A 23,419-nucleotide genomic window follows, 5' to 3' on the forward strand; every position below is an offset into this window, starting at 1 on the left:
ATGATTGTGCCACTGCACCACTTTAGCCTGGGTGACAGAGTGAGATCCTGTCTCAGAACAAACAAGCAAACAACAAACAATGGTGCCCTTCTTAATTAATTGATGTTTTTAATAAGTACCATATTCATATGACTGAAAATTCAAAAGTCACAGAAAGGCACATGGTGAAAAGTCTCCCTCTCTTACCCAGCCACCTAGTTTTTGATCTTTGTGGCAACAAAAATCTCTGTAGCCTTGCAGAGAAATTGTATTTATTTAATAAAATACTTATGTAACAAAATACTATATACTTATATAATAAAATATTGCCTTTTTTATATGCAAGCAGTACCACATTCTACATACTATATTATATATCCTGCTCTTTTCAATTTGCATTATATATTAGAGGACATTCAGAAAGGCCTGGTTATTCTTAAATAACTTTATAGGTTCCACTGTATGGATTTACTATTTTTTATTGAACCAGTCCCCAATTCCAACTGATGATTATTTAAATTGTTTACTTCTAGAGGGTTTTTTGTTTTGTTTTTGCTATAACAAACAACACTGCAAAGAATAACCTTGTCTTTAAGTAATTCTACATATGAGCAAGTATACCTACAGGAAATATTCCTAGAATTTTCTAGGTCAAAGGGTATGTACCTTTGAAACTGGTATAGATATCATCTAGTTGCCCTGACAAAAGTTGAAACAATTTATACTACCATCAATAAGAAATTAGAATGCCTGTTTCCTCATATCTTCACCATCGTAGTGTGTAATCAAACTTTTTGGTCTATGCTATTAATATTTTAATAGGTGAAAAATGATAGCATAACTTAAATTTACATTTTAAAAAATAAGTGAAGTGAGCATCTTCAATATGTTTAAGAGACATTTATATTTTTTTCTGTGAACTCCCTTTTCCTTTTTTTTCTTTTTTAGTTTTAGTCTTATTTATTTGTAGGAGCTTTTCTATACGTTAGGGAAAGTAACTTCAAAAATGAGTTGCAGGCCAGGCGCGGTGGCTCACGCCTGTAATCCTAGCACTCTGGGAGGCCGAGGCGGGTGGATTGTTTGAGCTCAGGAGTTCCAGACCCGCCTGAGCAAGAGCGAGACCCCGTCTCTACTAAAAATAGAAAAGAAATTATATGGACAGCTAAAAACATACATATATATAGAAAAAATTAGCCGGGCATGGTGGTACATGCCTGTAGTCCCAGCTACTCATGAGGCTGAGGAAGTAGGATTGCTTGAACCCAGGAGTTTGAGGTTGCTGTGAGCTAGGTTGACGCCATGGCACTCCAGCCCGGGCAACAGAGCCTGAGACTCTGTCTCGAAAAAAAAAAAAAAAATCAGTTGCAGATATATTTTCCAGTTTGTCATTTGCCTTTAGGCTTATCTAGAGGTGATGTTTTCTGCCATACATTTTTAAAAATCAAATTTATCAATCTTCTAGATTTTGTATAACAGTGAAAAAAGATCTTTTGCACTCTGAGGTTATAAACAAATTATTTTCTCATTTTATTTTTTACATTTAAATCTTCGACATATCTGGAGTTTATCCGAGTGTAGAGTGCAGGATATGGATCCAACATTTTTTTCTAGATGGCCCATTTGTCTGGTTGGGAAACTTTTGACTGCTGTCATTCTTGGATTATTTTCCACATGCACGTGGATCAAATTTCTGTTTGCCTAGCCCAGAGATCACAACTCAGATGCCTGTAGAGACTAGGCAGGTTACATAAAAGGGTGAAGAGTGCCAGGTGGAGAGTATAGCCAACTGGAAATGGGACAGCATACTTTTCTAAACAGGGCAGCCACTACCCAGCGTCTGCTGATTATTCCCTTGCACGAATGCAGTAGGGCCCAGTGTTGCCAGATCTTTGTCAAGTGAAGCTGGAAATACAGATTTTTATATGAAATCTCTTGATTTTAAAATGTTAACAATTTAAAAAATTTAAATACAGCCTTAGCTAAACAAAATGTGTCGTCAGGCCAGATTTGGCCCAAAGAAGCCTTCCAGTATCCTTGGCCAAGAATGAAACTTCTCACTAACAACTTTACTCTCCTATGAGAAAATACAGTCACAGCCTAGTAGTTTGACATTCTAGTAGTTTATAGCTGGGGTCTGGGAATAGGAGAGAAAATAAGGACCCTCATATAAGCCAAAGTCTTTGCCCTCACAGATGGAAAGATTAATTGGAGAAATACAAGGGTTTTACTGTCCTATCTTTTATCCTAAGGACATGGGAATGGATGTGGCCATTTATTAGAGGACATTCTTGACTTAGTGGATACTTGGATTAGAAAAATGATCTCTTAAGTTTTCCAACTTTGCCTTACTGATTTTGCCAAAAGGACAAAATGGTGCGTGATTTGGGGAGAATAATTGCTTAGCTACTGATCCTGGAACTGAATTGTGGCACTGAGTAATTTTTTGCACTCTGTTCTTCCCTTTCCCTTCCTCACTGCTGGTGGCTGAGGACAGGGAGTAAATAAATGACTGTCTTCTTTACAACCTGTTAAAAATCATGTGCTTAGCATCTTTAGAGGGATGAAATTTGTGCTAATGATATAGTTTCCAAAGTCTATGCCTCTTCAGTTCAGAAAAGCTTAATGTCAGATCTTTTCTGGGTTGCTAATGAGTGTAAGCGCATCCCACGGGTGGATCCAGGTTTTGCAGTACCTGAAGCCTGCACAATTTGAAGACATGATAAAGAAAATATCTTTCGAAAGTTTTACAAAAACGTTATGATTCTGTAAACACACGGGTTCGTGCAAGTCAAAGATCTTTAAGTTCAAGCTTGATCAACATCATTGTCTTTTGCCTCTTCTGGCCTTACCACCGTGTGCTTTCTTTTCATGCTTCGGTCCCCACACCACCACCGTATGAAATAGTTACTATCTCCTACATAGTAACTATATGCTACATATAGTATACACTTTGTATCCACATACAGTACATATATAAACAAAGAAGCCAAGTAGAGCACAAATACGTTAAATACTGTGTCCCGCCTGAATGCCCTTATTCTCTCCAAATCCCTGTACTGCCACGCACGACTGCAGTCCCGGGACTCAGACGCGCCAAGTGACACGGAGTCAGGATTGCCTTAGGAAGGTCAAGAGGAGGGAGCATATGCATAAGTTGGAGAGTCTGTCTGGAACAGGCCCCCTGCAAAGCCCCCGGGAGAGGCGGACTCCTCTCCCCCCGGAGGCCCCCCCCGAGCCCCGCACCCCGCGCCTGGCCGGCGCCTCTGCCCGCTCCGCGGCGCGCATGCTCCGTGCAGGGCTTCTCGGGCGACTCGGGATAATGAGCGCTGGGCCGAGGGGGCGGGCCGAGCCGCGACTGCTGGGACCCGGCGATCGGCGGCGGCCCCGGGGCGCTCTGCGCGGCTGCTGAAGGGGCGGCGGCGGCGGCCCGCACCGTGTGCGCCAGAGTGGGGCTGGCTCTCCCGACGCGCACGCCCGGTCGGCCCCCAGGGCCCTCTGGAGGTGACTCGGCCGGGCCGGGCCGGGCGGCGGTATCGGCCGTGAGGGCGGGGATGAGGCGATGAGGAGACGAGCAGCCGCCGCCGCTCACCGCCCGCCGCGGCCGTAGCGGGAGTCGGGCGGGGGCCAGGCCGGCGGTACCCCCGCCGGGCTGCGAACCCAGACAAAGGCGGAGGAGCCGCCCGAGCAGCGGGCCAGCGCCGCGGGGAAAGGAGGTCGCCCGGGCCCGCGGGCCGCCGCGCTTCCTCTGCCGGCGCTTCGCGGGGCGAGGGCCGCCCGGCCGAGGAAGCCGCCTCTGGGGCCCCGCCGGCGCCGCCTCCGAGCCGCCTCGGCCGTAGCCTCGGCCCGGGCGGGAGGCGGCGGCCGCCGGCGAGGCGAGGCGAGGCGGCCCGCGCCCTGCCTGTCAGGCCACCGGCCCGGCTCGGCCCGCGGGCCGCCCCCGATGCGGAGGCGCTGCCGCTGGGGCCATGCAGCAGGCGCCGCAGCCTTACGAGTTCTTCAGCGAGGAGAACAGTCCGAAATGGCGGGGACTGCTGGTCTCGGCCCTGCGGAAGGTCAGTGCTGGGGCCGGGGCGGCCGAGGGAGGTGCCGGGGCGTCGTCGGCGAGCGGGCGGCAGGCGGGCGGGGTGCCCGGGCCGCGGCCCCCCGAGATTCTAACGGGGAGCAGCTCGTCCTCCCAGTATCGAGTCCCCAGGGCCGAACTGTTGCTGTTTGGCTGGCTACGGGGGTGCTCATAATTGCCTGTTGCATCCAGAAGGACGTTTTCGCAAGTTTTTTTTTTTTTTTTTGCGTGGTCCCGGAAGGAAGGTTTTGTTATGATCATAAAACTGGATTTTATGTTGCAGTAATTTCGTCAGGCAACTTCCGCCGTTGACCAATTTGTTGTCCTCAGGCTGGATTCGGGCAGGAGAAAGTCCCGCTGGTATTTAGACAGTTTCTAAAACAAAAGCACATTTTCAGGCCGGGTAATTAGTTTTAATTAAGTTCTTTGGGAGTGTTCCCCCTAAGCAATTTGCTTGTCAAGGGTGTCCACTCACTTATGAGGCAATGATTTTTTGTAACATGGATGTTTCACATGTGTGAAATGTATTCATTTTATGGTTCTTGAGGTAAATTTAAAGCGCCTCTCCACTTCCTGCAAAAAAGTGTCTTACGTATTTACAAGAGATTTACCTTATAAAATTTGGTCAGTTTCTTCACTGGGTGCAATTTAGAACTTGGAATCGTTTTAAGAAACAAAAAAGGTACAGGTTATACAAATCAATCTTTCAAATTTGGATGCATTGCTAAGGTGCATCTCTCCTGTAGATGGTGTCAGTCTTCCTCTGTGTAATTTAGGTGATAACCATACTATCATTTTTATAATAAATCCTTTTACAAAGTCAGGACAAATTTAAAAACTGTAAATGGGTGCAAGATTAGCTATGTGCCTGCTGAGTAGGGGCTCTCTTTGCCATTGATGCAAACTTAGTCCCTTCTGCCTTTTGTGCAAAGTAACCAAGAATAAATTTTAAAGTAATAAAGGGGAAAAAGATTAATTTAAAAGACTGCACTTAAAAAATAAATCTTCACACATTAAATGTCTGTAAATGAAAGAAAGTAGTGTATTTTGAAGGTAAAAACATTTTCTCCATGCACTGAGAGTTTCAGATTTCCAATATTTTCATAATTCTTGTAAGGAGGTATTGCTTTCCTTGGGGCAAATATTAAGTCATGTCTTTTTAAAGAACTTGGTGGAGGTGACTAGAGGCAGCTTAAACAGTTATCGTTTCACTGGTGTGCCAGGTGCTAAAGTATTAAGTTAAATTGACCTTCCTTCCATGTGCAGCCCAGTTCTGGGAAAGCAATGAAAAGTGTGCTGAGTAGTGATAATGAACTCTGGTCTGAATTAAAAGTAAAGGGGGAAATGCTTACCTAGTAATTAGCCCTTTGACCATGCAGTAGTGTTAGTGCAGTTATCATGTAGGTCTATATTGTTGGCAATGTGATGCAGGTATACATTCATTAGAACTGTCTGGTAACAAATAGTATTTCAATATGTGTTGCATAATTTACTCAGTAGGTAGCTTTGACTTCAGAATCCTTCACAAACAGATATAGATTTACTTTTTCAGGTTAGGCAAGAAACAAAGCCAGGATTATTTTCCAGTCCTAATTCATTGCTTTGGTGCTATTACTTTGCATTTATATGTTGTGCTTGTTTTCCTAGAACTCAAGTGCCTTGTGGACATTATGTTATCATATTCCACAATTCTGACATATGCTTTGTTTATGAAATAAACACATCTAAGAAAATTCAGTCTTTTGATGTGAATTTAAAACAGCAATTTCTATTAATTTATTAACTTAGTGTTATTATAGAATTGAGATACATTCCTACGGAAAATGTTTTTTATATTTTTGGAAAATTTTTAGTGAAAGTAATTCGGATTATGTCCAGTTTTGTGGTATTTGGGACATTGCAACTTTTAGGCTTGTAGTGTCTGCTAAGATTTGTAACTCTTAAAGAGTTAGAGGTCCACTCTTTCTTTGCAGGAAGTTTTAAATTCTGATATTTATCTGCCACCCATATCTTTGTACAGTCAGAATTTCTGCCATTTTGGGGGAGGCTCTGTCTTTACATTCAGAGCATCTAGAACTTGGCTTCCTCCTCCAGCTGACCAGATAGTTACAAAAGACTACTAGGTTTGACTGTAATATTTCTTTCCTTCAGTTGGTGTTCCCATTGAACATGTGTACTCTACCTTCCTTCAGTCACTTAATGTTTATTAAACACATTTTAGGTACTCATCACCATGCTGGACACTAAGAATACAAAGACAAATTTTAAAAAGCCAAGGCCCTGTTATAAAGATATTTACCATTTAGACTGAAAATTCTAAATTTTGAGGTTTTGGTTTATGTAAATGAGATATTTCTGAGCTCAGCTGTAAGGAATATTTTTGTGTGTCTGTGAAAGGAGCAATGTAGTTTAATCAGCTCTGTCAGGTTAGTCCACTTGGGCATCTTGGTGGAACCTCCAAAAATTTGTTAAAATATAATTTTTAGAAAGGTGAAGTCATGACTTTCATGCATATGTAAATGAATTTGTATCAGTGATTTTGATTTAATTCATTACTTAATGAGGGAACTAGTACAATGTTAAAGCCACTTCATTTGAAAATTTGAGGAGGTAGGTATAGGCAATTTATTAAGGGAATATTAAGATTGCTGGGTTAGATACAGAATTAGCTAATATCCTAAAAGAACATAAAAGGATAAGTTTTTTCACTGGATAAAAATTATTTGCATCTCTACCAGCCAAAAACCTGTAAGTTAATCTTATAGGTTTGTAAAATAGCCCAGTCAATAGAAAGTAACCAATGGTTCAAGGATAGCACTGCACTGAAAAGTACTTAACTATTCTCTTTTGTTTATTTTTCAAGTTTTGGTTAATTTTTATGGAAACTGAATATATATGTGTATATATATTTGGCAGAATCACTCTTGTCAACATTGAAAATGGAAGGGATGTTAAAAAAACATTAAGTTTCATTGCATTATGTAGAAGCATAAAGATTGAAAAATAGATTTATGGAAAAATAATTTCAGAAATAGAAATGTGGTCTTTAACTTGTTTGTTCTTTAACTTTTAAAATATTAGTCAACCTCACCCAGGACATTTAAAAACACAGAGAGCTACAAAACAGAGTGAAATGACATTACTAATGGATAATAATACATGGATTGTTACATTACTGCTAAATTATGTATCTTCCCTAAAAGAACCAGGAATATAAATGCCTTCACCACTACTCCCCAAGAACACTGAAGCTATCATATTACTTGGGGGGGGAAAGAGCATGGATATATTTGTAAATGTAGTTTATTAGTCTCTGTCTTTGAAATGCCTTTGGTACTTTGTGCTTGTTGTTTGATTGTGTGCTGAGATAAATCGGCATTCTTCATATGGGAAATATGCCTTAAAATCATTTTATCAGGTTTTTCAGTCCCTGATACTTCATTAAGGTGTTTTGTGGTGACTATCCAAAGAATTACTGTGTTACCACTTGTCGATGCCTTTTTGGTAAGGTGTTCTTCACCAGGCTAGCCATGGAAAAGTAAATGTTGTCTTGCCACCTGTAGTTACAAATGTCAGAGAGAGGTAGAAAGAATTGGTTGAGTTACTTTGTTCCTGAGTCTAATTTGATTTAGGGTAAATATCCACCTCCCACCCCAGGACAGTTTGCTCTTAGATATCTGTCTGAAAAGCAAGAGGTGTGAGAGACTGTCTGGGTTAATTAATAAGCTGTCCATGGCAAGGAAAAAAAGAGGGTGAGGGCTTTGATTCAGAAATGCTTTTGTGAAATTCTAGTGTTTCTGCCTTTGTACCAATGTTTATTGGAAATTCACTTTAGAAGATTGCCTGGGGCCCACAAGAAAAGTATAGGGTGATTTGAGAGAATGAAGTTGGTATCACTAAAATATAAGGGAGTCAAAGAAGCCTTCTTTAAGGAAGTAACATTTGTTCTGTGTTCTAGAGGATATATTCAAATATATTACTGAGTGCCTCCCATGTGTTAGGGCAAGTGCTATTCTTGATACTAAGGATGTATCGAGGCCCCTGCTGTCATAAAGCTTCCATTCTAAATGGCCGTGGCAGAGAGGCCTGGGAGAGACAGATAATAAAGAATTAAACAATTATCTGAAAGAGCAATAGGAATTAACAAAACAAAGGGGAGAAAAGGATTTGAGGCTGAGGGAAAGGTAGGTACATGACTTGTTTTAAAGAACCAAGAGAATGAGGAGATGAGGCCAGTGTAGCAGACTATTGGTACACCGAGTTTAGGTCTTTGGTGCCTGAGAATACGTCGTTCTGTAGGGTTATCATTTATGTACAAAGTAACTATATTAGCTTAATCAGAATTGCTTTTTGAAAAGATTACTCCAAGTCAAAGCCAGAAACTGATTAGAGACCCTGTGAGTTCTGTGACATGAGGCCTGTTCTGGATTTCCTAAAGCTACTTGAATGTAACAACAGAACTTGAGAGAGTCATTTGGAATTATTCCAAACTAATAATGACCCAAACTGACCCAAGGGGTTCAGCCAGAACTGGATGAGCATTAGGAATGCATTTTAACTTGCTGCATTTGGCTTCCTGTCAACCATGATTTAGTAGCCTTCTTCTGTTTTAAGTTTAATTTTGGTATGGTATATTTGGAGCAATAATATTCCATTAAAGTGTTTTATGCTGACTATCCAGAGCATTACCTGTGTTGCCACTTGACATAGATCAAGTATATGTCTTTTATATTAACTGTGGCCTCTCTTTCTAGGGAATAGTAGTTTGATTATATCCTCTATTAGCCTGAATATTTGAGTCAGAAAGGAATTTTAATGTTAACTAATGGATTTAGCATTATCTCATGTAGTCACGTTAACAGTTAACAACCTAAAGTTCTTTTCCTCTTTTGCATAAAATCATGCGATAGTAAATAGAAAGCTTTTTGAAATGTATAAAGTGTTATTCACTTCACATTTTAACATGTGGAAATAAATCAGTGCAATGAAAATAACATCAATGATCTAGATAAGAGCCACTGATATTAGCTCTTCCAAGTAAAGTTTCCTGTACCCTAGTTTTCTTCATTAAACCATTTTGCAAATTCAAACACTACCTCTTACTTACAAAGTACTTTGTAGTTGTTTCTTAATTGACCCATTAGCAGCATTTGACAGTTGATCTCTTTCTCTTTTTGGAATTCTGTTCATCATTTGGCTTCCAGAATATCGAACTCTCCTGTTTTTTTTTTCCTCTCTCTCTGGATATTCCTTCTAGGTCTTCTCCTTTTTTGATTCCTTCTCATCTTCCTGACCACATCATTCTGACCTCCTCAGAGCTTAGTTTTTAGACTTCTATTTCTATTTACACTTGCTCCCTTGGCGATCCCACCCAGCTTCATTGCTTCACATATCACCTATATTTAATAATTTACAAATTTATATTTCTGGCTCAGACCTGTCTCCTAAACTTGGATATCCAACTTTTTTCTCGATCCTCCCACATAGGGATCTCAACCAATACTGAACAACTTCTCTTCCCCACAAAACTCGTTCCTTTTGTAGTTGTTCCTGTATCAGTAAATGGCTACTTCATCTTTCTAGTTGCTCAAACTCAAAATCTTAAATTATTCTTGAATATTGCTTTTCTTTTCTTTTCTTTTTTTTTTTGGACTACACATCTAATCTGTCAGCAAATCCTTTTAGCTCTACTTCAGACTATAACTGTATTCAGTCACCATTTTAGACTTTTCTGCTTTTACCACTTGGAATCAAGTCATCATCACCAATCTCCTGGAGTACTGAGAAAGCCTTTTAATTGGTCTCCTCTCTTCTACTTTTGCTCCATTCAGTTTTTTCTCAGCATAATAGAGATAAGTGAGATCACATTACTCCTTTGTTCAAAATTTTCTTAGCACTCAGAATAGAAGTTCAAGTCCTCTCAGTGGTCTGCTAGGCCCTGTACGTTCTGGTAGTGTTCCCTTCCCCCCACTCTGACCTCATTTACTGCTGTACCTTGTTTGCTCTACTCCTGCCCCACACTGGCTTTCTTGTTCCTGTAACACTTAGGCATGTTTTAGTCTAAGGACTTTTGTACTTTCTGTATCTTCTGCCTGAAATGCCGTTCCCTCAGATAATCACGTGGCTGGCCCTTTTGCTTCCTTCAGGTCTTGATAGTCAAACATCCTCTTCTTGGAGAGGCCTACCCGGGCAGCCTATCTGAAACAGCTACATCCCTCTGCTTCCTGGACAGTCTCACATAACTGTTCACAGATGTTCAAAGTATAAACCAAGCTGTTATTTTCTCCCATAAACCTGCATCTTCAGTATAAATGGTATATCCAGTTCTCAAGCCAGAAACCTAATCATCATCTTCCCCCTTTTCTCAAACCAGGCTTACATCTAATCAACACTGAATCTTTTCTTGATTCTTTCTCCTAAACTGGGAGTTTTCTAACTTTTTTGCTGTGTATCTCCAAAAGAATTTTGAAAAACTTGTACATTTTTATGTTGACATCTAGAAATTTTCATCTTAAGTTTAAACAGTTGTAGTGGATATAATTTTATATGTGTTATAAATATTGATGTTTTAAAGTAAAACAGTTCATCAATCTTTTAAGTGTTTCAAATGGAATCTAAGTGCCCAAATAATTGGTTACTATCATCCTTTTAAAATACACATGACAAAGTTTTTTTAACAGTTGGAAATTTTACATTGTTCTTTTTTTCTCTGTGAACTTTTCATTCTGCTTCTCCCACATAATTATATTCTAAATTAAAATTTTTTTATTGTTTGAGACAGGATCTAGCTCTGTTGCCTGGGCTAGAATGCAGTGGAATCATCATAGCTCACTGCAACCTCATACTCCTGGGTTCAAATGATCCTCCTGCCTCAGCCTCTGGAGTAGCTGGGACTACAGGTGTATGCCACCATGTCTGCCTCATTTTTTTAATTTTTAATTTTTTGTAGAGACGAGATCATGCTATTGCCCAAGCTGGTCTCAAACTCCTGGCCTCAAGTGATCCCCTCCCACTTTGGCCTCCTAAAGTGCTGGGATTACAGGTGTGAGCCACTGTACCTGGCCAATTATATTCTAATATAATACTTTTTGGTAAAAAATCTTTGATTGGCCAGGTACAATGGCTTCACCTATAATCCCAACACTTTGGGAGCCTGAAGCAGGAGGATTACTTGAGGCTAGGAGTTTGAGACCAGTCTGGGCAACATAGGGAGACTCTGTCTCTACAAAAAAATGTTTTAAAAAATTAGCAGGGTGCAGTGGCATGTGCCTGTAGTCCTAGCTACTTGGGAGGTAGAGAAGGAGGATCTTCTGAGCTCAGGAGTTGGAGTTTACAGTGAGCTATGATTGTACCATGCATTTCAACTTGGGCAACAGAGGAGACCCTGTCTCTAAAAAAAAAAAAAAAGTCTTTGATTGATCCTTCCTTTGTATTAATACTTCTTTACAACAAAAAGTCCATATATTGAATTTTTAAAGATTTCTCCTATGATCATAAAGCTTTAAGACCTTCCTTTTGAATTGATCTTGAGTTGATAGGACATAGTCAAAGACATACAAATGTCATGAATTTTGAAAAATAATTAATAACCATAAAGCTTTATTGAATATGCAGTTCTCAATAACATCTATGTAACTGTTTGCATTATTTTTAAATTAGTTCATGTTTCATGGGTGAATATTAATGCTATAATGAGAGAGAGAGAGAGAGAGTCTAGCCAAAGTGAATTGGAGTTCAGCATCAGTTCTATTCCTGTTTTCCACTTTATAAATATAAGCCCTGAGAACCCTTGTTAGCATAAATAGAAGAAAAATTTAAAGCAATCAAACCCAATTTTTAAGCTTCTTTCAAATTATATGCCAAATTATATAATTCTTTCAAATTATATAGTAAATCTATCATCAGAAATGATTTTTAATGATCTGTCTACCAGCAACTCAGTTGGGTTCTCCTTCAGTTTTGTTTAAGGTAAAAAATTGGAAACCACCTGGCCTGGAAAATAATTTGTTATCTGGTCTTTAGAGTACTTTGTTTAATCCAATATACTGAAGAAAAATTGGGACAATAAAACAGTATTAACTTCCGTACAGTTTAGCCAAGACAATATTTATTGATAAAATGCACTTTATCTTATCGCATTCTTTAAATATATTTTCCTTGAATTTTTGGAGCTGCAGACCTAGCCCATTGTGTTATTGTTGCTGGATAACAAATTATCACATATTGGCTTAATATAAAACCTGTTTATTATCTCACAGTTTCTGTAGGTCAGAAGTCTAGGCACAGTGTAGCTGGACATTGCTTAGGGTCTCACAAAGCTGAAGTGAAGGTTTTGGCTGCAGCTGTGGTCTCATTTGAGGTTTGGGCTCTTCTTCCAAGCTCATGTGATTATTGGCAGAATTTATTTCCTTGCAGTTACAGGACTGAGCTCCTAAAGGCCACCTGCCATTTCTTGCCACATGACACTTACTATAATATGTCAGTTTGCTTCTTCCAAGGTCAACCGGAATGCATCTGCTACTACCCCTTATCTCATACTTCTAGACCAGTTTTAAAGACTCATCTGATTAGGTCAGCCTCACCCAGGATAATCTCCTTTCTGATGAACTCAGAGTCAATTCATAAAAACCTTAGCTGCCTTTGCCATGTATGGTAACCTAATCACAGGAATGATATCCCATCATATTCACAGGTTCCACCCATATTCAAGGAGAAGGGACTATACAGGGCATATATACCAGGGGGTGGGAATTTTGGGGGCCATCTTGGAATTCTGATTACCAAACTCATTATTTTATGGAAAATATCTACCACATGACCTCATTAGTGAAGTCAGTTTTAATTTTTAAGCCAGCCACTCTAGTCATATTTGTCTTTTGTCAGACAAAGTCTGATTTAATTTTTTAAGTCAAATGAATGTTACTATCTGCTGTATGCCCACCATTTCTGAATTCAAATATTAATAGTAAGACAGATAGGTAAGGTATGAAAGCATGCTTTTGATTTTTTCTCCTAAATGAAGGTGTTATAATATTGCCTTAAATATTTCTTAAAGATGCTCTTTTTTCTTTGTTTTCATGGGCCTATCGCCTCCGGAGGATTTTTTGACAGTAGGCTAAGAGATGGGAAATGTAATATATTTAAATGAAAATATTCATAATTGTCTTTGTTTAGTGTCCTAGAATTTATTTATTTATTTTTTGCACCCTAGAACAACATACCATAGTGAGTTTTAGGCTAAGTGAGAGATCTGCCTTTCTTCAGAAAAGTGGGAGGAGGGCAATTGTGAAAGGAAAAGTGAGAAAGGCGAACTTGCTCCCCCCTTGTGTGCAAGCTCCTTGTCAGGCAGGTCTTCTTTAAGAAAGAGTACATATGGTACTCTAGGTAGTATGCTGGTAGACGTGGCTGTTTGGCCCAGGGATTTTTAAACTTAGCATAAAACAAAGTAATAACGATCTTTTCCCAGTTCACAAGGGAAAAAAGCACCAATATTATTATTTTTTTCTATTTTGTTTTTTTCTCATAATTAAAAAAAAATTTTGGTGTCTGCTGCAGTTTACTTGCTAGTGAGTGGGTAGTGGGAGATTATAAAATAAATGAAGAGATACAGAGGTTTTAAAGGGAAAATGGCTTATCATGCCTTTTGTTTTTTTCTTATGAATGTGTGCCTATAGTTTGATTTTAAGTTTTATAGTTATTTTTACTAACATTGTCCCTGCTAACTATGATGAAATATAAGTGTCTTAATATTTTATGTTCTGCAAGTAACACTGGCTTCCAAATGCTCTGCCACTGAAACAAGTTGGGAACCATTGATCTAACCTATACTGTTTTGGTTTTGTAGGCTTTTGCCGTCCTTTATGGGAAGATACTTAGAGATCATATGTCCTTTCATTTCATTCAAGGAAAATTTTGATGACAAAAGTTTCTGCTTCAGCTAATATTCTTTCTTATATAATTGTTTTATGGTAAGCTCTCACCTAATAGTAAGTTAAATAGAATGAGATTCCTGGCCTGTACTTACTTGCATTTTAAATAAACCTAAATAAAACATTGTGAAAACCTGTCAAGAAAGCACCTAATTAAGATCCCTGACTTTAAGTGAGAAGTGAATATTTGTAGACAGTAGGAATAGAGAAACAGTGGAAATTCCCTCATTTATAATGTTATATGAGATAACTGAGTCTCCAGGTACATATCCAGTGGAATAAAAACAAATTTTATGGAGTTTAAAATTTTTTCCAGTCTCCATATAATTGCAGTGAGGCCAAGAAATTGGTTTGCTCCATGAATCTATTTAGCAAGTATTTACTTAGTGCTTTCTTTATGCAGGGGACCCTGCCTTTAATGACACGGTAGTAGGCTACCTGTGTGTTAGGAATATAGGGGTGGAGAAATAGGGGGAAGAAACCAAAAACAAATGGTTTCTGACCTTAATGAGTTTATAGTATTACAACTATGGTTCTAATTCTTGATTATACACTCTGATCAGAAAAATCTTACCTTAGAATATTATATTTTTAATACTATTTTTAACAGCTTTATTGGGGATATAATTGACATACAATAAACTGCATATATTTAAAATGTACAATTTGATAAGTTTTTATATACACACAGTGAAACAATCAAAATAAAGGTAGTTAACATACCCTTCAGCCCCATAAACTTCCTCTTGACTCTGTAATTCTCCCTCCCATCTCTTCCCACTCTGCATCCCAAGGCAATCACTGATCTGCTTTCCATCACTATAGGTATGGAATCATGCAGTATATACTCTTTTGTTGTCTGGCTTCTTTCACTCAGCATAATTATTTTGAGATTCATTTATGTTATTGCATGTATCAATAGTCCATTCCTTTTCATTGCTTAGTAGTATTCCCTTATGTAGGTATACTACAGTTTGTCCATTCACTTGCTGATGGACATTTGGGTTTTCAGATTTTGACTATTACATATAAAGCTGCTATGTACATTTGTGTACAAGTCTTTGTATATGTATTTCCTTTTCTCTTGGGTAATTACCAAAGAGTGGTTGGATCAAATAGTAGGTAGATGTTTCACTTTTTGAGAAACTATCAGATGTTTTCCAAAGTAGTTGTACTGTTTTACATACCCACCAGCAGTATATGAGAGATCCAGTTCCTCTTGCCAACACTTGGTAATTTAATTTTAGCCATTCTAATAGCAGTGTAATGGTATCTTGTGATTTTAGTTTGCATTTCCCTAGGGATTAGTGATGTTGACCATCTTTTGTGTTCTTTGCCATCCACATATCTTCTTTGGTAAAGTGTTTGTTCAGGTCTTTGGCCTATTTTTGCAGAGTTGTTTTCTTACTGAGTTTTGAGAATTCTTTGCATGTCTGGATACAAGTTCTTTGTCAAGTATATACTGTACAAAGATTTTCTTCCAGTTTGTAGCATGTTTTTTTTTTTTGTTCTCTTAATATTATATTTTGAAGAGCAAAAGTTTTTAATTTTTATAAAGTCCAGTCTATCCATTTGATTTTTTTTAGAGACTGTGTCTTTAGTGTCATATATAAGAAATCTTTGCCTAAGCCAGGGTTTCAAAAATTTTCTCTTATTTTTTTTTCTAGAAGTTTTATAATTTAGATTTTATGTTTAGAGCTATGATCCATTTAAATTAAGTTTTATATGTGGTGTGATAGTTTTGTATATGTATGTTTCATTTTTTACATATAGATATCTGCTTGTTCTACCACCATTTATTGAAAAGGCTATCCTTTCTCCTTTGCAAAAGGTCTTTGTGCATTTATAAAAAATCAGTTGTCCAGCAGGGCATGGTGGCTCACGCCTGTAATCCCTGCATTTTGGGGAGGCCAAGGCAGGAGGATCATTTGAGCCCAGGAGTTTGAGACCAGCCTAGGCAACATAGCAAGACTCCTTCTCTACAAAAAATAAAAATATTAGATGAGCTTGATAGCATGAGCCTGTAGACTCAGCTACTCAGGAGGCTGAGGCAAGAGAATCACTTGACCCCACAAGTTTGAGGTTACAGTGAGCTATGATCGAGTCACTACACTCTAGCTTGGGCAACAGAGTGAGACCCTGCCTGGTAAAAAAAAAAAAAAAAATCAATCATCCATATTTGTGGATTCTCTATTTTGTTCCACTGGTGTATTTGCTTATCCTTTTTTTGGAGGCAGAGTCTTCCTCTGTTCATCATAGATCACTGCAACCTCAAACTTCTGGGCTCAAGCAATCCTCGTGGCTCAGCCTCCTGAGTAGCTGGGATTACAGGTGCACATTATCACACCTGGCTAATTTTTGTAATTTTTTTTTTTTTTTGATAGAGATGGGGTCTCAAATTGTTGCTCAGGCTGGTCTTGAACTCCTGGCCTCAAACTATCCTCCTGCCTTGGCTTCCCAAAGTGCTAGGATTGTAGGCATTAGCCACCAGGCCTGGCTTTTTGCTCATCATTACATCAGTACGATACTGTTTTGATTTACTGTAGCTTTATAAAAATCCTTGAAATCAGGTAGTGTTAGCTCTTCAACTTTGTTCTTTTTTAGACTTGTTTTGGTTATTCTAGGATCTTTGTATTTCCATAAGAATTTTTAAATCAGCATATCAATTTCTATTAAAAAGCTTTCTGGAATTTTGATTGGGATTTTATTAAACCTGTAGATCACTTAAGAGGAACTGACATTTTAATGTTGAGTCTTCCAACTCATAAAGTTTATCTCTTCATTTATTTAAGTCTTTAATTTCTATCACCAGTATTTTGTAGTTTTAGTGTATATTCTTAGAATGAAATTTATTTTTCTTTTTAAATTAAATTTTAACTCATTCATAATGAAAAAACTTCCAGTATTCTTAATGGATGTTTGAGACATTTGCATCCTTGCAAAATTCTTGGCAATGGAATGAAGAATTTGATATAAACATCAGTCAGACTTTGTAGCCAAAGGGATTTATTTCCACATTATACTTGAAACTCAAATATTAGTTGATTGAACAAATACAATAGCATGATTTTTGATTGTGTATATGGAAAGTCAAAAAATATAAATTAGGAAATTACATTTCTGTAACCTGTCAAATATAGTGTTTATTGGTAAAAAATAATTTGAAATGCTTTTATGTGTGTCTATACATGGATTTATAGTATTACGAGTATTTACAGTGTATGTGTAAGGAAATGCCTTCTGGCAGTTTGAAAATACCATGTAACTAAAATACAGGTCTGACTTGTTAATCTACTATTAAAGACTGAAAATTATTTTAATTGCTCTTTTTCTGACTAGTGTTTCAGAAAAATATGATAGGTGAATTCATTCTGATGTGGTAATTTTATGTTTACTGTCTCTTAGCATGCTGAGTAGTAAATACTGGGGAAGTGCAAAGTAAGGGTATCTTTCATTGTTATCTTGATGTACTGTTAGAGCATTTATGGGTGGAATTTTAACAGTGTATATTTATTTTTATTACTGTTTTCATATTTGAAATTAACTTAAGAGGTTTGGCATAAGAAACTTTGATGCTTAGTGTTAAAGCTGTTTTGTAGGTTATTTACCAAAATCATAATCACAGGGGAAAAAATCCATCCCAGTTACACTTGTCTTAATCCTCACGGCAGTCATTGTTACTGAGTAGGGCCCTTGGGAGGCTTTTTATGAAAAGATGTTATAAGAAACAGTCTTATGCTGCAGTTGCAATATAAATGTTTTATAGATAGATGAGGTCTCGCTATGTTGCCCAGGCTGGCCGCAAGCTCCTGAGCTCAAGCAGTCCTTCTACCTCAGCCTCCTGAGTAGCTGAGACTTTGGGCACACCACCATGCCCAGCTAAATGTTTATTTTATATGGAAAAAAAAAGTCTTTTTTACTTCTGTTGATTCAGTAGAGATGTATACTTAAGATGTAATTAAGTTTCCTCTTGTCATGGTAAAAAATTGAAGGCTGTAAGAGGAAATATTTATTTCCCCCAAACCTATTTTGAATTAATTAATTAATTAAATAGAGACAGGATCTCATTCTGTTGCTCCGTCCAAAGTGCAATGGTGCCATCATAACATACTGCAGCCTCCAACTCCTGGGCTCAAGCAATCCTCCTGGCTCAGCCTCCCAAATAGCTGGGACTATGGCCATGTACCACCACACTTGGCTGATTTAAAAATTTTTTTTAGAGACGAGGTCTTGCTGCTTTGCCCAAGCTGGTCTCAAACTTCTGACCTAAAGCGATCCTCCTGCCTCAGCCTCCCAAAGTGCTAGGATTACAGGTGTGAGCTGCTACCGCACATCCTTTTTGTTTTTTCTGTTTTGGGCATTATCTGTTGACTTCCTACCATGAAAGGTAAGGACTTAATATTCTTTAATATGCATATCCACTCCCCCCTCCAACCAGGCACACCTTACCACATATACATGATTTCTGCCTCCCCCTCCCCCACCCAATAGTTATATCTTTATTTAGGTTGGATTAATATTCAAAGTTTACATTATTATGACTATGAATGCTACTTACAGTTAAACCACTTTTGCTTTCCTAACTTTTTCCTTTTACTACAGTTAGTAATTATTCTTGTTTTCTTGTTTGTATAGTTTTCTATGTATTGTACTTATTAGCAAACTCAAACTCTCTACCAGTTATCTAAATATTCTCTCAATATTTTTAGTCCCATCAGATACTGTCAATGTCATCTTCTTGAGACATTTTCTCCCAGAGCCTTCTGACCTGCTCCAGTCTGGACTGGTGACTTTTATGCCTATCATATAGCTCCCATCCTATAATTTTCCTTCACTTTATCCTGGACATTTTTTCCTTTCTTATGTATTGATCCCTTCATTTCCTAGATCCCATATTCTCTTTCTTGATTTATACCCTTGTTTTAGTGTAGCACAGACTACAGAAGCTTAATGAGAAAGAATATGTGGAAGATAAAATTTTTGACCTTGTTATATCTAAGAATGTCTCCATTTTATCATTTGATTTATAATTTGTTAGCATTTTGAATTCTAGTTTGGACATCATTGCCATTTAGCTTCTATTGTTACTGTTGAAGTCTGGAGCTAATGTTTGCTTCTTGCATAGAATGCGCTCCTCCCCCTACCTGCTGCATACCCCGTCTTATAGGATATTCTCTTTGACTCCCGTGTTCTGACATTTTAATTTTGTTCATTGAGTTGGGTGCTAGGAGAACCCTTCAGACTTATTTTATTGATAATTTCTTGTTTACTAGATGATTCTCTAACTTTTTAAAACCTTATTTATGATGAAGTGTAACACACAATCAGAAAATGCATAAAGGGTAAATACACAGTTTAAGGAACACTTGTGTAACCATTCTGAGGTTAGAAGATAGCACTTTGTCAGCGCGTTCTCAAAATAACCCTCCAAAAGGCAGCAACTTTTATGGTAATCACTGACTTGATTTTCTTTATAGTTTTCTTACCTAAGCGTATGTCCCTAAACACCATCGTTTAATTTTGTCTGATCTTGAACTTTGTGAATGGAATCCCATTGTATGTATTCTTTTTATGTGACTTCTTTCTGCCAATGATATTTTGAAGATGCACGCACATTTTATGAAGTTGTTGTTACTATTGTAATTTTTTTTTGGCTGTGTATATTCCACTGTATGAATATGTCACAATTTATTCCACTCTAGATGAATATTTGAACTTTTTTCTGATTTGGAGAGTATCACTAGTAATGTTACTTTTCAACCTTGTTGTGTATATCTTTTGGTAAACGTGTACTCTTTTCTGTAGAGCAGTCTAATAGAAATAATAATGTGAACCACATGTGTCATTTAAAATTTCTCATAGCACATGTAAAAAGTAAGAAAAAAACAGGTAAAATAGATTTTAATAATATATTTTATTTAACCCAATAAATCTAATCATTCCACCATGTATTTAATGTAAGAATTATTGAGATATTTGACTTTTTTTACTAAATCTTTGAAATCTGGTGTATATTTTACACTTACATCCCATTGCAATTCAGTGGAGCTACATTTCAGATATTCAGTAACTACATGTGGCCAGTGTCTGTTATATTGGACAGCATAGCTCTAAAGGATATATATATATATAGATCCTGAATGTATATATCCTGTATTGGAATTGCGTAGTCATAGGGTATGCATATCTTGAACTTTAGTGGATAATGACAATGTTATTTTTGTTTGTTTGTTTGTTTTGTTTTTTTTGAGACAGAGTTTCGCTCTGTTGCTTGGGCTAGAGTGCCGTGGCGTCAAGCTCACAGCAACCTCAAACTCCTGGGCTTAAGCAATCCCTCTGCCTCAGCCTCCTGAGTAGCTGGGACTACAGGCATGTGCCACCATGCCCGGCTAATTTTTTTCTATATATATATTTTTAGTTGTCCAGATCATTTCTTTCTATTTTTAGTAGAGACGGGGGTCTCGCTCTTGCTCGGGCTGGTCTCGAACTCTTGACCTCGAGCGATCCTCCTGCCTCGGCCTCCCAGAGTGCTAGGATTACAGGTGTGAGCCAGCATGCCCGGCCGGCAATGTTATTGAAAATGGTTTATTATTGCTCAATCCAGTAGTGGTGTGTGAGTGTTCCCATTTCTCCACATAACCATCAACATTTGGTATTATTAGACTTTTTAGTTTTGCTGTCTGATGAGTGGGTAATAGTTTTCCTTGTGGTTTAGTTTGCATTTCCCTGATTACCAAAGAGCTAGAGCACATTTTTAATGTATATTGACTATTTAAATTTCTTTTTTTGTGAAGTTCTAGTTTAAATATTTTTTGCCCTCTTTTTTTCTATTAGGATTTTTATCATTTTTTTCTTACTGAATTTTTAGAAGTTCTTTATAAACTCTGGATGTGAATCCTTTTGTTATATGTGTTACAAATATCTTCCACGACTCTGTAACTTGCCTTTTTACTTTCTTAAAGGTGTCTTTGATGAACCTTACGCTTTAAAGTATAATGTATAATCCTAGCACTTCAGGAAGCTGAGGTGGATAGATTGCTTGAGCCCAGGAGTTCAAGACCAGCCTAAGCAAGAGTGAGACCCCATCTCATAAAAAAATTAAATTGAATTAAATTATGATATAAAATTTATCAGTTCTTCCCTTTATGGATAGTAATTTTTGTGTCCTATTTAAGAAATTCTTTCCTATCCTGAGGTCATAAGGATATTATCTTGTTTTACATTATCAGAACTTTATTAGGTCTATTATTAGCTAACTTTATTAGCTCTAAAATCCAGCTAGGATTCATTTTTGATAACGTGTGAAGTAGGGTTTGAGTTTGATTTTTCTCCCTATGGGTATTCAGTTATTCCGTACTATTCATCCATTTCCCCTGCCCCCCCACAACTCCCCACCACTCCCCATACTCTGTTGTTACACTTTTGTTAATCAAGGGTCCATATATATGTGGGCTTGCTTCTAGATTCTCTTTCTGTTCCATTGATCTGTTTCTTTATCCTTATGCCAATATCACATTGTTCATTACTATAGCATTGTAATAAATCCCAGTAACATGACTGGCTGGGTACAGTGGCACATGCCTGTAAGTCTAGCACTTTGGGAGGCTGAAGCAGGAGGACTGCTTGAGGCCAGGAGTTGGAGACCAGCCTGAGTCAACATAGTGAGACTCTGTTTCTACAAAAAATACAAAAATTAGCTGGATGTGGTGGTGTGCACCTGTAGTCTCAGTTACTCAGGAGACTGAGACAGGAGGGTCCCTTGAGCCCAGGATTTTGAGATTGCAGTGAGCTATCATGACACCACTGCACTCTAGCCAGGCAACAGAGTGAGACTTTGACTCAAAAAAGAAAAAAAAAAAAAGACTAATTTTCTTAGCCTTTTGCATTTCCATATACATTTTGAAATTACCTTGTCACTGTCAGCAAAACAACCTACTTGGTTCTGATTGTGATTTTATAACTTCCTGGGTCAGTTTGGGGAGAATTGATATATTTAAAATATTAATTACTAATGAATTAATAATAATTCATGAATATGGTATTTCATTTATTTACATCTTTGATTTCTTTCAGAGTCTAATTTTCTTCCTAGGAGTGTGTGTACTTTTGTAAGATTTGGCTCATGGTGTGTGGTATTTTCTATTCTATTGTAAATGCTATTTAAAAATTTTATTTGCTAGCTTTGTTACTGGTACATAGAAATAAAAGTTTATTTTTTATGAATTCAAATAAGTTATCTGTATAATATTTTTGTCCTGCATGGATATATTAGTCTGAATTCTCCAGAGAATTAGAACCAACAGTACAGTATAACAACTATTTACATTGTATTAGGTATTATAAGTAATCTAGATATGATTTAAAGTATATGTGAGAATGTGTGTAGGTTATATGTGAATACTACACCATTTTATATTAGAGATTTGAGCATCCATGAATTTGCGTATCCACAGGGTCCTGGAACCAATCTCCCATGGGATACTGAGTGATGACAGTATTTCGAACTGGATGATTACAAAGATATTCCATATCAAAATCTGTGGGTTTTTAGGAGTTCTTAGAGAAAACATACATAGTATATTCTTAGAGAACATACAAGTAGTTCTTAGAGAAAACATACATATTAGAAAAGAAAGGTTGGAAAATAACGAGTTAAGTATCCATTCCAAGACATTAGTAAAAGAACATAAAAAGCAGGCCAGGCGTGGTGGCTCACGCGTGTAATCCTAGCACTCTGGGAGGCCGAGGCGGGAGGATCGCTCAAGGTCAGGAGTTTGAGACCAGCCTGAGCAAGAGCGAGACCCCGTCTCTACTAAAAATAGAAAGAAATTAGCCAAACAACTAAAAATAGAAAAAATTAGCTGGGCCTGGTGGCGAGTGCCTGTAGTCCCAGCTACTCAGGAGGCTGAGGCAGGAGGATCGCTTGAGCCCAGGAGTTTGAGGTTGCTGTGAGCTAGGCTGACGCCACGGCACTGTAGCCCAGGCAAGAGAGTGAGACTCTGTCTCCAAAAAAAAAAAAAGAAAAAACATAAAAAGCAGAAGAAATAACAAAGATGAAGCAGAAATAAATAAAATATAAAACAAACATAAAATACAGGATCAACAAAGCCAAGAGTTGGTTCTGGAAAAGATTAATAAAACTGATAAACCTCTGAGATACTGATCAGGAAAAGGAGTGAACACACAAATAACTAATATTAGGAATGAATGAAAGAAAGAAGATACTTCACTATAAACCCTATAGACTTATAAAATGTAAGAGGCTATAGTACACATTTTATGCTAAATATTTTTTTTTTAACCCTGATTTTGTTCTGGTGTGGATCCCTTAGGAAACAGTAAAGCCCCAAATCTTAGGCCACTCATTGTTTGGCAATGATTGATTTCGTGGTAAGCATGTGATCCAGATATGAAGGAAAATTTTATGCTAAATTTTGAAAATTTAGATGAA

At 37.7% G+C, this 23,419-nt stretch overlaps 1 protein-coding gene across 1 annotated transcript in view; it reads left to right on the forward strand.

Annotated features, from left to right (window-relative positions):
* The first annotated feature begins 3,429 nt into the window (after nt 1-3,429).
* The window catches only part of SOS2 (SOS Ras/Rho guanine nucleotide exchange factor 2), an 80,485-nt gene continuing 60,495 nt past the window's right edge, over nt 3,430-23,419 (forward strand). Inside the window, exon 1 of the mRNA XM_045567644.1 lies at nt 3,430-4,031. Coding sequence (XP_045423600.1) covers nt 3,945-4,031 — 87 coding nt within the window. The 5' untranslated portion in view covers nt 3,430-3,944. The remainder of the gene's footprint in view (nt 4,032-23,419) is intronic.

The sequence above is a fragment of the Lemur catta genome, chromosome 1 (genome assembly GCF_020740605.2).
Source record: "Lemur catta isolate mLemCat1 chromosome 1, mLemCat1.pri, whole genome shotgun sequence".
Taxonomy (NCBI): Eukaryota; Metazoa; Chordata; class Mammalia; order Primates; family Lemuridae; genus Lemur; species Lemur catta.